Source organism: Cariama cristata, unplaced genomic scaffold (genome assembly GCF_000690535.1).
Source record: "Cariama cristata isolate BGI_N322 unplaced genomic scaffold, ASM69053v1 scaffold4782, whole genome shotgun sequence".
Taxonomy (NCBI): domain Eukaryota; kingdom Metazoa; phylum Chordata; class Aves; order Cariamiformes; family Cariamidae; genus Cariama; species Cariama cristata.
Genome location: NW_009603089.1, coordinates 1 through 15,027, shown reverse-complemented (window position 1 = coordinate 15,027; position 15,027 = coordinate 1). Strand labels below are relative to the sequence as shown.

The following is a 15,027-nucleotide window of genomic DNA, read 5'->3' as shown; positions in this document are numbered from 1 at the left end:
ATAGAGATATATGTATATATAAAAAGGACTGATGTGAATCATATTTATAGAAATCTGGACAATTCAACTCTGCTGTAATAATGGAAATAGAGATGAAGAACCTAAAAGCAACAAAGGTTTCTATGAAGTCAAAGGTCTCCTGACCTAATAAATTAACCAAGAGTAGAGCAAAATGAGGGATGGAAGTACTACTTTTTAAAGGTAAACTGATACTGCAGTTCACAAAAGGTCAGTATCTACTTGAATGGCCATGATAACCAGCCGTGCTTTCAAGTCTGAATGCAGGTTCTCCTGGGAATGGTCCTAACTTGAAAGGAACTATAGCTGTGTCTAGTGTATCTTGTGTGCCCTTTCTTTACTTTTGGAGAGTTTGAGGTAGAGTCCAACTCAGTCCTGAAGAAAGAAGAAGGCCACCCAAAGTGATGCAAGCACAACATTGGTTCACTTTATTTTACTAGACCATACTTTGCTTCTCCAGACCACACTGCTGTGTTGATAATTCTGACCCCAGAAACTTCACTGAGTGGAGTGACAATGAACTGAGAAATGATGGGCAGGACCGAGATAATCACAGCAATCACGGCAGATTAATCCTCAAAGGGAGGTCCCTAAAAAAGCACAAAAGCACAGTGTAATTGTGTATTTCATTGATGGATCCAGCCAATCTTCAAGGTTATGGTGGCAGAAGGTCTGTTCCAGCTACGCAAGTACCAGTGTCTGGGCACTAAGACCGGATTTGTAGGTTATTCTGAGCTCAAGGTAGCCCATTCGGCATACTGCACTGAGTTTGCTCTAGTTTCTTCCCTCTTAAGCACATAATCTGCCTAATGTTCAGCTACACCATGTTTTCTCACAGACAAGAAAGGGCTTTGGGTCCTCTGGTCTAATTTAATCTCTCTGTTCAACAGGCATGGAAGAAAAAACCCCAAGCAGATAATGTAAATAATTCTTTTTTTGTGTCAGTCTTGAGACACCTTGAGATTCCTTTTAAAGAAAGTTGCCGTTCCATAGGTAGGTGCTTAGCAAGTTTCTGTGTGTAATTCCCATTAAGCTGGCTCAAGTTCTCTCAAAACAGCTAGTAAAACATCACTAATTATTATGGCAAAAGTTTGTGACCATATAACTGTTTCAAATGAAGATTAGGAATAGTGCTCTTGAAAACTGGAAATTTCAGGAAACACTGAGAAATACATGACAAACATTCTGGGCTTGGGAGGAGATAATGTAGTTCCTTTTTTTTTTGAGTGATAGCCTGTTGATTCACCCTAGCTCAAGGTCTGACTTTTCACAACAAAACAAGTGATTTTATATGCTTAAGGAGAGAGAGAAACCAGGGTTGTGATCTGTACTGGGCAAGAAAAGCAGTTCACATTCGGGACAAGAAATTCACAGAAGGTTCTTGACACTATGGAAAGCCATAAAGGGTCCAAGCTGACCATCTCTCAGGTAGTATGTTACAATCATCCTGCTAGAAAAGCTCAGACAGAAGTTATGACATTCTGGTATACAGAAGTTTTCCTTTTTGGACTAATTTTTTCAAGCAGTGATAACTGAGTGACATAGTTGACTGGACTGTTTTCTCTGGACAAAGTCCTGTGTTTATGTGTGAAGTTCAGGTACTCTTGATACTGCCATTTGCACAGTTGTTTCTTCAGTTCACTTTGAACCTATAGAAAAGGAATTTAAAAACAAAGAACGAGAAAATTAAATTATGGGGACATTGAAAGTAAAATATGCCAAAATATCTGCCTGACTACTTGGCCCAGATGCACAAAGGCACCAGATCAGTCAGGATTAAGCCTTAACATATTTTTAGAAGAACTTAAACTATGTCCCTATTCACTTTTGAAACTAAACAGACTTAATTTCCAAAATTCAGAGCATGATAGGGAAGTTTTTGATTGCAATTTCTTTGTTTATTGTTGTAGGTCTGCTTCATAAATATTTCTACCTTTTTGTATAATTTCTATGTTTCCTCATACTGAATCTTCTGTGCCTCCTTGCTGTGACCTGCTATGTACAGTAAGGGTCCTTCTCCAGGCTTTCAGTTTATCCAGATTAAAATCCCTCTTAAAGATCCCTTTCTGACACTGAAAGATACTGAATCAACTTGAATACATATTACATTTGAGAGAGGTCTCAGAGATCCTCAAAAGCATACAAAAACCTGATTTTTTTACCATCTGACACACACCTAACAGGTAGGTTGAACAACTCTGGAGTTTCACGGCCTGCTATCGACACTACTGGGACAGGGGTGAGGGGACAGGGGGAAAGTAGGTTCTATTGCCCTACATAAAGCAGCTCACACTCAACGCTGTAGTAGAGGGAGTGCAAGTAGGTGCAGGAAACACCCAGTCCTTGCCACCGTTCACATAACAGTCTGCTCCTATGGATTAATTGCTTGCTGTTCCCTGTTACCTCTGTTCACATTCAGCTTCTTCTCTATCTGCTTCTCCTGCAAGGGGGGTGGCTCTCCTGAATGTCTACAAAGTGACTTACAAACGCCATCCTAAACTAAGAAGACGTGTCAAATGCTTCTAACCACATAGCTGCCATCTTCTGTGGCTGTCATTAGTGCTGAAAATCTACGACAGTGTTCTAGTTGTAGCACCATCAGCACAAACCCACTCCAAATTAAACTCAGAAATAAACTGTTATGTGAAACTATTAACTCTTACAGTGGATCTATGTATGGACAAATGTGATTTAAGTGCTATGAACTTAAGAATTCATCTAGTAATTCTGTTATCTAATCCTTTATTAAATATTGTCTCTACAGTGACATATAGAAAAGAGGGTGGGACATGCAGAAGTACATCTTGGACATCAGGGCTCCCTGAAAGTCACTGGCAATATTTATCATTGAGCTGGTCTCTATTCTGCCTTTTTATCAGCCCCTGTGTGCAACTTCAAGGACAGATAGAACATGCCCTCTGGAGCTTTCAAAACTATAATAAGTAAAACAGGGACTTTCTCCATCAACCCAGTACTCCAATACTATCCCAGAAAGCTCAAGGCCCATCAGCACTCCTGTGTACAATGTCAGCCCTCAGTTTCAACCCATACAGACACCACCTTGCTTGGTAGCAGCACAGTCTCTCACATTGTTCAGATATTTAAAACTGAGGAAACACACACACACAGAAAATAATAATTATTTTTGATGTTTGCAGGGAACCACAGCAGATGCACTGCCAAGTTGTAATAAGTGGCAAATCTGCTCCAGAAGCAGTTATCCCTATGCAGCATGGACACAAGCCAACTCATACCATTTAATCTTGGAGACAGAGATCACCCTCTGCCAGTCCTTTTTTTAACACCTAGTAGATATGTGTGTTGTGAGATACAATATGCAAACTATTTAAAGGCTGTTGGCAAGGAGTCTATGCAGACAGAAGGTGGGTAGGAAGTAAAGCATGCGGTATTTACAGTTAGTCTTGAAGGCACTCTCTTAGAACAGCACTAGAATGGCCACTGTAAATTATTTTCACACAGAATCACAGAACCATCAGGGTTGGAAGGGACCTCTGGAGATCACCTAGTCCAACCCTCCCTGCCAAAGCAGGCTCACCTACAGCAAGTTACACAGGAATGCGTCCAGGCGGGTTTTGAATATGTTCAGAGAAGGACACTCCACAACCTCTCTGGGAAGCCTTTTCCAGTGCTCTGACACCCTCAAAGTACAGAAGTTCTTCCTCCTATTCTGATGAAACTTCCTGTGTTTCGGTCTGTGTCCGTTGCCCCTTAACCTGTCACTGCACATCACTGAAAAGAGTCTGGCCCCATCCTCTTGACAGCCACCCTTGATGTATTTATAAGCATGGATGAGATCCCCTCTCAGTCTTCTCTTTCCAGGCTGAACAGACCCAGTTCTCTCAGCCTTTAGTCATCAGGGAGATGCTCCAGTCCCCTCATCATCTTTGTTGCCCTCCGCTGGACTCTCTCCAGTACTTACTTGTCTTTCTTGAACTGGGGAGCCCAGAATTGGACCCAGTACTCCAGATGAGGCCTCAGCAGGGCAGCGTAGATGGGGAGGAGAACCTCCCTCAACCTGCTGGCCACACTCTTCTTCATGCACCCCAAGATACCATTGGCCTTCTTGGCCACAAGGGCACATTGCTGGCTCACGGTCAACTTGTTGTTATCAACCAGGACTCCCAGGTCCTTCTCCGCTGGGCTTCTCTCCAACAGGTCAACCCCCAGCCTGTGCTAGTGCCTGAGGTTATTCCTCCCTGGGTGCAGGACCCTACACTTGCCCTTGTTGACCTTCCTCAGGTTCCTCTCCACTCAACTTTTCAGTCTGTCCAGGTCCTAAACAACAAATATATTTTAGGCATTATTCATCCTCGAGTAAGACTAATTTCACCAACATTTAGCCACCCCTATGAGAAGCATCCAGTCTAAGCTAGTGGGGAGACTGAGGCACCATTAGTGGGTCATTTGTCTCACCTAATCTACATATTTTTCTGAGGATGAATTGTGTTTCTACATTTTTGCATGGCTTTTGATTCATTCTGCTCTTTTGGGGAAAGTGTAAGCAAATTTAGTTAGGTTTTAAAATGATAGGCTCCCTAAAATTTACTACAGGGAGTTTATCCAAATTCCAACAAAGTTACAAAAATGGGAAAGAAAATGTTTGAACAAAACTACTGAAAATGCACAGGCTGCCCTGGAAAAGGGAAAGGGAAAGGGAAAGGGAAAGGGAAAGGGAAAGGGAAAGGGAAAGGGAAAGAAACTCACTAGGAGAAAATAAACCTAAAGTAAGAAGTGCTAAAAGTTTTCCATTGAGACATCATCATGATAGCTATCAGACATAAAGTAGAAAAAAAGTCCCCTGACAGGAAAGTCACCAACCACTTATAAAGGGTCATTTCTTCAAAGCTTATTTGTGTCCTTCTGTCAGAACTGTATGAATGCAAATAAAGTCAATGAAAGTACCAAGGGAAAAAAAGATATGGGCATTTCATGCTTTCAGGAGCAGATCAAAGCACAGATCTGTTCTGGAAATTTAAAAAAAAAAAAAAGAAAAGAAAAACAAGAGAGGCCCATGAGTTTAAAAGGTTTTAATAATCTTATGTACTTGCCACTCACCTCTGCATTTGAGAAGCAATACAGAAGAGCAACAACAAAACCCTAGGACAGGGAAGGAAGGGAGAAAAAAGCCAACCATCAGGATTTAAAGCATAGAACCAGAGAAAGATATCAGGTTTCATTCAAAATTTTAGTTAGACAGCAAAAAAAAATATGTGTTTTCCATTGTTCTATTGGAATTTAGTTGATATCGCACTATTTACTGGGTTTTGATAACAGGATTATCCTCAATGGTCTGGTGACACTATATGTATATTGTTGCCCTTGTACAGAGACACTAAGGACTAACTTACCATTTACTGTATCCTACAAAAAAGTTCTCCCTCAGACAAGGTAGTAGGGATCTTTGTCTTTTTCTAGTCTTTATTTACAGGAATGAATAAACTAAGTGAGAACCTGCTCTTGTTTTGCATCTTTACTGCTAAACTATCTTCTGTTACTCACAAAAGGATGCCTGTGTTCAGCCTATTGGGAAAGGTCTTGGGTTCGTATTCACCCAGAACTACAGTCAGGCATTTTTTGGGGGTGTGTTAGTTGGGAGCCAAGCCATTTCACAGTCTGTGTTAACACAAGCAAGCACTGGACCATGCTAGACTACATCCGTATTTGTAAACTGAACAAGGCACAGCCCTGAATACTGGCCTTTACTTCTATATGTTGTTAAAACATCAACATGGTCCATGACACAGCTTTGGCCTGGGCCAGCAAGCATTTTCCTTAACAGACTCCAGCCATGGTTGAGAGGTAAGCATGGAAGAGGGATCATTTTCAACACATGACAATGTGGACAAGCTGTTGTGGGGTAAAGGGGAAAAGGGAAGGAAAAAGACTTCAGTTATTTATTACAAAGTGTACCATACCCAGTCCCTGGCCCTCTCAAATCCAAGATATTGTTCTGAACAGTGGTATAGCAAAATAAAAGAAACAAAGAAGTATTAACATGATGGATTCTCTACCGCTAAATGGTAAGGGTGGAATAGGTTGTTAAATATTATCCTTATTTTTTCAGTCTTCTTATCATCACCTTTATTACATGTGGAATTAATTTCAGTTCACCTTAATCCATAGACTGATCTTTATGGCACTGTGTGATTGTTATTGAATAAACGTAGATATTGTTTAGGTTTTTTTATTATTATTAATATGAAGTCTGAGTCATAACTCAAAAGTATTGTGAAATTTCAAACAACAAGATAAGGGAACAGACAACAGAAAGAGTTTGTGAAGGAGTTAGCCGGAATGTGTGTGTTGAATTTAGACACATTATTAACACCTGCTGTAATAACCAACCTGAAATGTAAAACTCCTGAGAATGTGGTGTTTCAAATCAAGCCTCTTAGGATCGATAAACATTTTGTCCAGCTTACCTGAAAAGAGCCCAAGCCCAGCTCAATATAAAGGCGAGCTTCCAGTCCAGTGCTTTCTGGGAAAAATGCAAATACAATGTAGTGCACTCCAAAGAGGGGGATTAAGAGTAACGTGGATTTAGCAAGTCTCCTGGCAAACCGAGAATTAAAGAACAATGCACTGTTAGAAATACGGAATCACTGATATCAATTGTATGTTAGAACAAATTTTAATGTCAAGGACTGCTCCATAATAGAGGCAACTATATCCAATGAAGTTATAGAAAGATTGCTTTCTGCCACTCCCACCATCAACACTTAGTGAACAAAGATGAAGAAATCAGCATGCAACTTTTCTGGATTGACATTTAAGTGTTCTTCTCCCTGCTATACATGCAAAAACAGGGGCATCAAACTAAGTACTGTGATCTACTCTCCTAAGACTAATCTCAGTCACATGTAGTTATGCCTCACAGAAGTGTTTCAACTTACAAAACTGTCAATGGAGATCTAATCATCACTGTCCATAGGACTTGATTCAGTTGCTTAAATAGTGGTATGACAGCCACTGGTGATGTCCTAAGGTATTTTGCTTGGCCTTCAGCTCACTCCAGAAGGGCACATGTTTACGGTAGGTCCTGTGCCGTAACTAACAGCCATACCTACATATGTCAGGATGAGTTAAATAGCTTGCTAGAGTCCTCCGATTGCATTGCTGTGATCCCCATTAATTGTGAAGGCGATTGTAAACAGGAAGGACTAGGTTCAGTTACCAGAACATCAGCATCACGTTACTGCTAAAAATTTAAATGAAATTATCTGCATTTTTCTCTATGTGACCATTTGTGTGGAAAAGACTGGAAGCAAGATGGATACATTACCTGACATTTAGTGCTTACACTTTCAAGCCGGGGTCTTTTGGAGTTGTAATACTTTATACATTACTTTTTTCATTGTCCCCAACACGTCCACCCCACCCTTCTCTCCCTGAAGAAAGAGGTGTCGTATTTGGGATGAAAAGGAAAGTTTACATTGTTATTTCTTCTGGAGATTTCTCTTTCTATTACTAAGGAGTAGAACATTTTGTGCTCCTGCCCATAAAACATTTTTTATAGTAACTGAAATGGGTTGATATCAAGTGACCCAGAAATACTTACACAAAGTGGCTTGGATGGCTCCCCCCTCCATCTTGAGATTTCAATTTATGGACTAGAATTCTGATCACATTAATAAATATAATAAAGTTAATCTGAAAAGACAAGAAAAATCTGTAAACTTACTACAGATCAGGACGTATCTTCAGGTGATACAAATTAATTAAAAAAAACCAGTCATAGGAATTGCACTGCTATAAACCAATGCAGATCTACTCTCACATCAAATCAATATAATTAGAAATAGTATTCATTTTTCCCACCAATACATAGTTATATATAAAGATATTCTGAAAGTTATGTTGAATTAATATAGACTTACACATCTCAACACAATTTGGTGTCTGATATTAACTCCTTGTACTTGTTGTCAGCAGATCTTACATGGTCTAAATAGTCCCTCCCTGTTCCCTTCAGTGTTTATGACAGGGATCATAACAGATACAGACCTAAATAACATACTGTTTCCTCCCTAAATTTAGATGGAATAAATGTATGCATAAGGGAGATCTTTTGTCTTAAGTTTACAACCTAAGAACTCATTTAAAAAATATACTAAATAAAATGATCTATAAGTATTTCTTGTATTAAAACAACTTCGTGTTACCTAAGAATCTTGCCAGTATGGATTGCCTTTCTTTGGAAATGACTTACAGAGACACAGACATGACTGTGGTATGTGCAATGCAGGTGTCAAGATGATTCCATTATGTCCTAGCATGACTCTAGAAAATACAGGATTTACTCTTTAGGTTGTGTTTTTATGGTGTTTTGGGGGGAAAAAACCCAAGGAAAACACCACCACCACCAATCGCTATATAATTATTTCCAGCTATTTGAAATCCAATATCATAGCGTGTGCTATCGCTTTTCTCCCAGCTTGCTGAAAGGAGACACTAACTTAGCTTTCACATTTCTAAAGATACCCAAGACAAAATGAAAAAACATACTAATACACTTAGCAGAATGGGGCCTTTGATGATCCATAGCACCACTCCATTTTCATCATCGTCCCAACATCTGAAACAGCAAACAAAACCAGTCATGCTGTATGTCCCATGTGAGTTTTCCACAACACATGAAAGTATTTCTGTCACAGAAGAGGAAAGTGATGGGCACTAAGTTTAAACTCATTATTTAAAGGCCCCTGCCAGTACTGGTACTCTGATACCTCTCTAAAAGTTTCTGTGTAGCCCAGCCTAAAGGACATTTATTCAGTAAGAACCAAAGCAAAGTCAAGAAACGCACATTTACATTTTCAAGTTTCTTTCCTGCTCTTCTGTTGAAAAAAGGCCTGGTTTATGGAGTACAGATCAGAGACTACTGTGCATCCACAAATGTAATGACTTTGGGGTCATGACGGAATAGGCAAGAAAAATCTAGAGCCCTAGTAAAGGTACCGTGAAGGGCTTTTGGTCCCTCTTTTGAGGCTGTTCAAGTATTTAACATCAATAACACTTCAGTTTAACTCCCTCCAGTCAAGTGCTATACCTGTTAGGCTATATCATGCTCCCTCTTCCTGTATTTTCCAGTTTTGTGAGACAGGATATTTGGCTGCATAACTATAAATCTTACAGACGGTGACATGTCCCATCATGTCTGAGTGTAAGGTGTATCTTTGTAATGTGAGGAATGTGAGTCCAGACCAGCTGTGTCTGAAGAACTTGGATTTCCCATTTACCAGGCTACTAGGTAAAAGATGAGTGGTTCTGATACTATAGTTTGCTTATATATCTGATATTAGAAGAGCAACCAAATGAATGGAAGATTTGCAGTGAGATTCATTTGACTCTGTAGATGTCTTCATTGGATCTATTCAACTACATTTCTTTTGCAGTCAAAGTAGATCAATATGGAAGGACACAATTAATCTTATTTTAAAGTGGACGTCTAATATACATCAGAGAAGTAAACTGAGCAGGTAGGCGTTTTGCTGGAAGAGCACCTGAAGTTCAGACACTTTTCAGCCCCCTCTTTAAGGCTGTGAGAAGTTGTCAGAGCTCTTGTTCCCCCTCTCCACCTTTCTCTCATCTCTCTGTGTAACTTGAGTATCTTGTGCCAGATCCCTCTGCTACAGAACCAATAGATAAACCAATAATTCTTTGGAAGAGAAGCAGTGGGAATAGAGGAAAAATGAAATCTTCCTTGCACCTCTGCAGGCCTCAAAAAGAAGTACATGGTGTGGAAAGGTAGATTCCTTCCACTTATGAAACATTACAGTGGAGAACTTATTCTGCAGATGTTCTCCAGTAACATGAAGAAAGGAAAATAGGATGTGCCAAATGTGGTGGACCATAGAACTTACTGCTTCTACATCATTAATGTGATTCCTGAGCAGGCAGATGTAAAATAATATTGTTTCCAACTGATCATCCATGTGGAATGACTTGAAGGCCTTCAGGGCAACTTTTAGTAAACAATCATCTGCTTTATACCTGGTTCTCATATTAAAATATATAAACAAAAAAAGAATCAAAGAACTGAATGGGAATGAAAGAAACTACTTATCAGGACATAATGTGATGTCTGGGAGGTACTTACTTGAAGAGATTAGGGTTAGTAATTTATGACAGATTTTATACAGAAACAGTGACTTCCTTAAAATATTATAATTTATTATTTATTATTATTATGGGCACTAGGAAACTAAATGAAATTTCAATACTTACTATGATATTTCCAGGTTTTATTACTCCATATACACAGATCAAAATCAGAAGACTTAGAACTCTTTTCTCACTTACTTGCATATGAAGTGTAAAGATTAAAGGCACAACTTTGGAACAGTTTTTTTCTTTTCTAGTTTTTATATCTATTTTTTCCCCACCAGAAAATCAAAATACAATACCTTGCATTCTTTATCCAAGCTCTGACTTACCCAGTATTTTGTTGATGGATTCTTGTGAGGATCCAAGCAAACATCACAGCAGTGGGAGCTCCTGGATAAATTAACATGGAACACAATGTAATTGGTTTGAATACCGTGACCCATGGAAATTTTATTCCAAGAAGGCTCACAGTGCAGCAGATTGGACGTACATTAAAGATCAAACAATGGGTCAGACAATTTTAAATAACTTTATGAAAGAATTTAACTTGCAGTTCAGGGAAAGAAAAATGAAACAACAAAAAAAGGCAGGAGAATGAAATCAAAACAAAGGAGAACAGGGGATGCTGTGAAACTATGTTTTCAAAAATAACAGATAAGAATTACTTGAAGGTTTGGATATGAATTACAAGCACTTGTGAAGCAGGAGGAATCATTTATTTAGCTAGAGCTCTTCTGTCTTGTGAATTGTGGCCAACATACAACTCTTTGTACACTAGCTGGAAGAGTTCACATTTTTGTTCTGAGGAGCCTCTGCTAATCCCTCTAGACCCATTAGCTGATGAGCATTCCATGAAAATTTACCTAATCCCAGGAACTGGTGATTTCTAGCCTCACTTTATCACTGCTTATCCTTCTACATTTATGACTGAATAGCTATTTCCTTTTTTTTTTTCAAGCAGGTTTATAAACTAACAATAGCTTTTGCTCTCCTTCCGTGGAATTGAATTTCCAAAGACTAAGTGACTTTCAAAGCTGCCACAAAAGGGACTGTAATCTGAAGCAGATAGCATTTTCACTGATAAATCCATAGAAATACACGTAATATCTTTCTAGGTATCATTTGAAATCTGTAGGAAAGGTCCAGAAGTTGTCCTTCTTAATTTTAAACCCTTGTTCAAGTCCTTTAAGATGGGACCATATTCAATTCAAGTTGTCTTTTTAGCTAATGAAGAGAAATATTTGCAACCATATCACCTGAGATCTGAGTTACTCCTGAGATATCTCTCACTTTCCATTGATTATAGAAGGAGATAAGAATTACCGCATTACTAATTGAGATGTTTCCTTTGTTATCTCAAGTTAGCTGTGATTAATCAAGGCCTAAGCATCCAGTTTCAGGCAATCATAATTGGAATAGCTCCAAATATTTAATTGCATTTAAAAAAGTCTGAGAATCTGAAGATGAAGGATAAATTATTATTTACTTCAGGAGAATTTGGATTTCACTCCTAAGTAAAAAATGTCAATATAACTATTCTATTTGAATATCTCTATTTTAGAATAGTCAAGGTGATGTACAGGAATACCTGATAGTCACAATAAACACTTCTCTGCAGTGAAAAAAATTTTACGTACTACATGCACATATTCTGAAAATTAGAGATAATTCCAATTGCTGTGTAAGCTCAAAAGTTTCCTTAAAACCAGAAATTCTCTGAAAAAAAATAGATTGGTTTGATCCCTAGGCCTGAACTCACATGATTTAAGATTAGTCTATCTAATTCTGCTTAATAAAAGCAAAATGTCAACTTAAATGTTAGTCACCCAAACTTCTTTAGTCAGTGGAGGAAGGCAACATGTTTCCAGGATGTTATCCAACCACATTACTCATCTTCTTGAGGACTGGATTAATCACCACCACAGCATGCATACCTCACTCTACTGACTGCAGGAGAAACCTGGAGAGATAGTTTAGGTTAGATGGTTAGCTTTTAAATTACTGTAGTTGCGTGAAATTACTTCCAATCATAAAGATGAATGCTGTAATTTTTCAAGTAGGCGTATCGTAGTGCTTCTAGTAATCCATCCTATCCTTTCCTTCAAAGTTTTGAACGGTATAAATATCCAATAAGATAAGAAGGCAGACAGTATAATAGTATGGTTTTGATGCAATAGTAGCGGATGAATGGGCAACTTCTCTCAGAAAGATGGCACCTTTGATAGGCACCTTTTATCTCAGAACAAATATTTTATCTAGTACTGAAAGTAAATGGAAATACTAAATAACACAAAGAAGAAAAGAATACTAACCCCAGCCAGTAAATACGAACCACCACACATACTGCTTGTCCGAAACAAAGGTCAGCAAAAGCAGAGTTTGCAGGTATATCCCTTCTATAAGAAGCCAGAAGAAATTGGCTAAAATACTGAACTGGAAGAATGCCACAGCAGCCTTACAAGCAACCTGAAAGTGCAGAGGAAGAAAAAACTATTTGTTCTACTCTCCATTGTGCCTGGTTTCTCTACAAGTATAGGCAAAATTCAATGTTAGCACATAAGAATGAAGAAATTATTGCAAGATTTCAGTAGGTTTCGTATTCCATAATTTCAATTAGCTTTAGTTTTTTGAAGGGGAAACATTAGCCCTCTCTAATAGATGAAATTCTTTACTGATAGAAATTGTTGCAGTTTCATTAGAGTCGATAGACCAGTACCTTATATATCAAAGCTGAATGTAACCATAGTACTTGATCTTTGGATTTGTATAGTATTGTTTGTTTTAAGGTTTCAGTTTTAAAACTAAAGAGAAATGGGATTAAGAAATCTCCATGTTCTCTTCAGGTAAAGAATTAAATGTTAAATCAAAGATAAGAGAGAGAGGAAGTTTAGTACCGTTGACATTAGGCAGTGGTCCATAGTTTCATCTGCAAACAAAACAGCATCTTTGGTGAAAACCGCAATTGCTCTCAGGATAAAGGAGACAAACAGGTGCATATGGATGTAATTCCGTGTACAGTGGAATTTTCTGACATGGAAAAAGAAAATAAAAATTGTTCTTCAAGAGAAATTTCTCATGGTGTCATCAAAACTCAAACAGGAATACATGTGACTGCAGACATCTTCCAAAGCAAATAAATGATCTGTCACTATTTGAGAGGGAGCTAGACATAAGGGAGCAGAGCAGTTATTACCTGTTTAAACTAATAGAAGTGCTAGTCCTTGAATCACCACACATTTAAAAGAGATGTCAGAAGCAGAGAGTAACTGTGGGACTCCTGGGTTGTATTGCAATAATGCTTTTTAATTATTCTCAGTAACATTTTGTGTTGAACAAACTTGCAACAGGTTCTTCAGCCCTTTTCTGGCCAGAGGAGAAGAGAGCATTGAATGAATGTCAGTTGTATGTTGTGGGATGGCTGCCAGAGAAGTGGCTGCCTTACCCAAGGCTGCTTTAGTCTTATGAGGGGCAGCTGAGGGAGCTGGGGTTGTTTGGCCTGGAGAAAAGGAGACTCAGGAGAGACCTTATCACTCTCTACAGCTACCTGAAAGGAGGTTGTAGGGATGTGTGTGTTGGTCTTTTCTCCCAAGTAACAAAAGGACTAAAGGAAATGACCTGCAGTTGCACCAGGGGAGGTTTTGTTTGTGTATTAGGAAAAATTCCTTCATTGAAAGCATTGGAACAGGCTGCCCAGGGAAGTGGTTGAGTCATCATTCCTGGAGGCATTTAAAAGATGTGTAGATGTGGTGCTTAGGGACACGGTTTAGTGGTGGACTTGGCAGTGTTAGGTTAACCGTTGGGCTCAATGATCTTAAAAGTCTTTTCCAACCTTGATGATTCTACGCTCTTTAGATTACCCTGTCTACAGTTTTACCTTGAGCCAAAGGAATCTTCTTCACGGTTTGAACATATCAACCTCTTGGTCCTGAGGACCTCTGCAAGTGATACAACATTTGAGACTGCCAATCCACTCCAGTTAGGAAGTTGCTTCTGTGCTCTGCATTCCTGTCTGCAGAGTAAGCTTAAGGTTTTTGTCCAAGTGCATTGGAACCAATCAAAAGCAGGATCCATTTCCTAATATCCAACATCATTAAACATGACATTTAAATTTCTTCAAATTTCTTTCTATAGCTCCCAATTACGAAAGCAATGGTCTTTCACAGAGGGAATGAACAGTTTAGAATTACTGCTCATTCAAGGGCATGAGCTACTCGGTTTCTGCAGCATATGTTCTGCTACTCACTGGAGGAATAGTTACGTCATGTTAATAGTGACAACAGGTTGGAGCATTTCCACTCTTTGGTGTCATTAAAGAGACTAAGACAGACTGCCCAGTCAGCTTTATTGTTTTGACATCTGCAGGGAAATGCTACAACTTGAATGGAGGAGGATCCATTGCCTTCAATGGTGTTATGTCTGAGAAGGATTTGAAAATAATAATAAAAAAATCCCACAATGCAAAAACACAGAGAGTTTGAGAGGAATTAGGATGAGGCTATCTTAAGACATCCTGGAAAAGAGACCTTTTTTTTTTACCTGAAGGCAGCAAAGACAATTAGAGCTGTAATGAGTGAAGTCACTGATGCTGCATAGCCAGCAGTGTAGATACGCCAAAATGCAGAGTAGTATGATTTCTATGAGAAAAAGAGAACACAGACCAATGCTGGTGGTTATGCAGCATGCACACTGGTGTGCTTATTTTACTAAGATACATTTTCCCTTACTAGTCAGTCCCATCACCTATGTGCTGCTTTGCATGCTTGAGATCTGCTTCAGGTTTTTCCCTCCACCTTTTTTTTCTTTTGAATCCTACTTAACTTTACACATGAGACAGGATTCACAGCCCACAGGTTCATCTGCAATAGTGACCCCTTTGAGCAAGTT

The 15,027-nt window shown here is 38.8% G+C and overlaps 1 protein-coding gene across 1 annotated transcript; it reads right to left on the bottom strand.

The window, feature by feature from the left end:
* Positions 1-1,464: 1,464 nt before the first annotated feature.
* LOC104154753 (vasoactive intestinal polypeptide receptor-like) lies at positions 1,465-14,773 on the bottom strand. Its single transcript, XM_009695026.1, has 9 exons — positions 14,680-14,773; positions 13,038-13,170; positions 12,456-12,609; positions 10,473-10,533; positions 8,545-8,614; positions 7,598-7,689; positions 6,462-6,591; positions 5,095-5,136; positions 1,465-1,667 (listed from the first exon to the last, which is right to left on the bottom strand). Exons 2-9 carry the CDS (start codon positions 13,137-13,139, stop codon positions 1,479-1,481), a joined length of 840 nt encoding a protein of 279 aa, XP_009693328.1. The 5' UTR covers positions 13,140-13,170; positions 14,680-14,773; the 3' UTR covers positions 1,465-1,478.
* Positions 14,774-15,027: the final 254 nt, after the last annotated feature.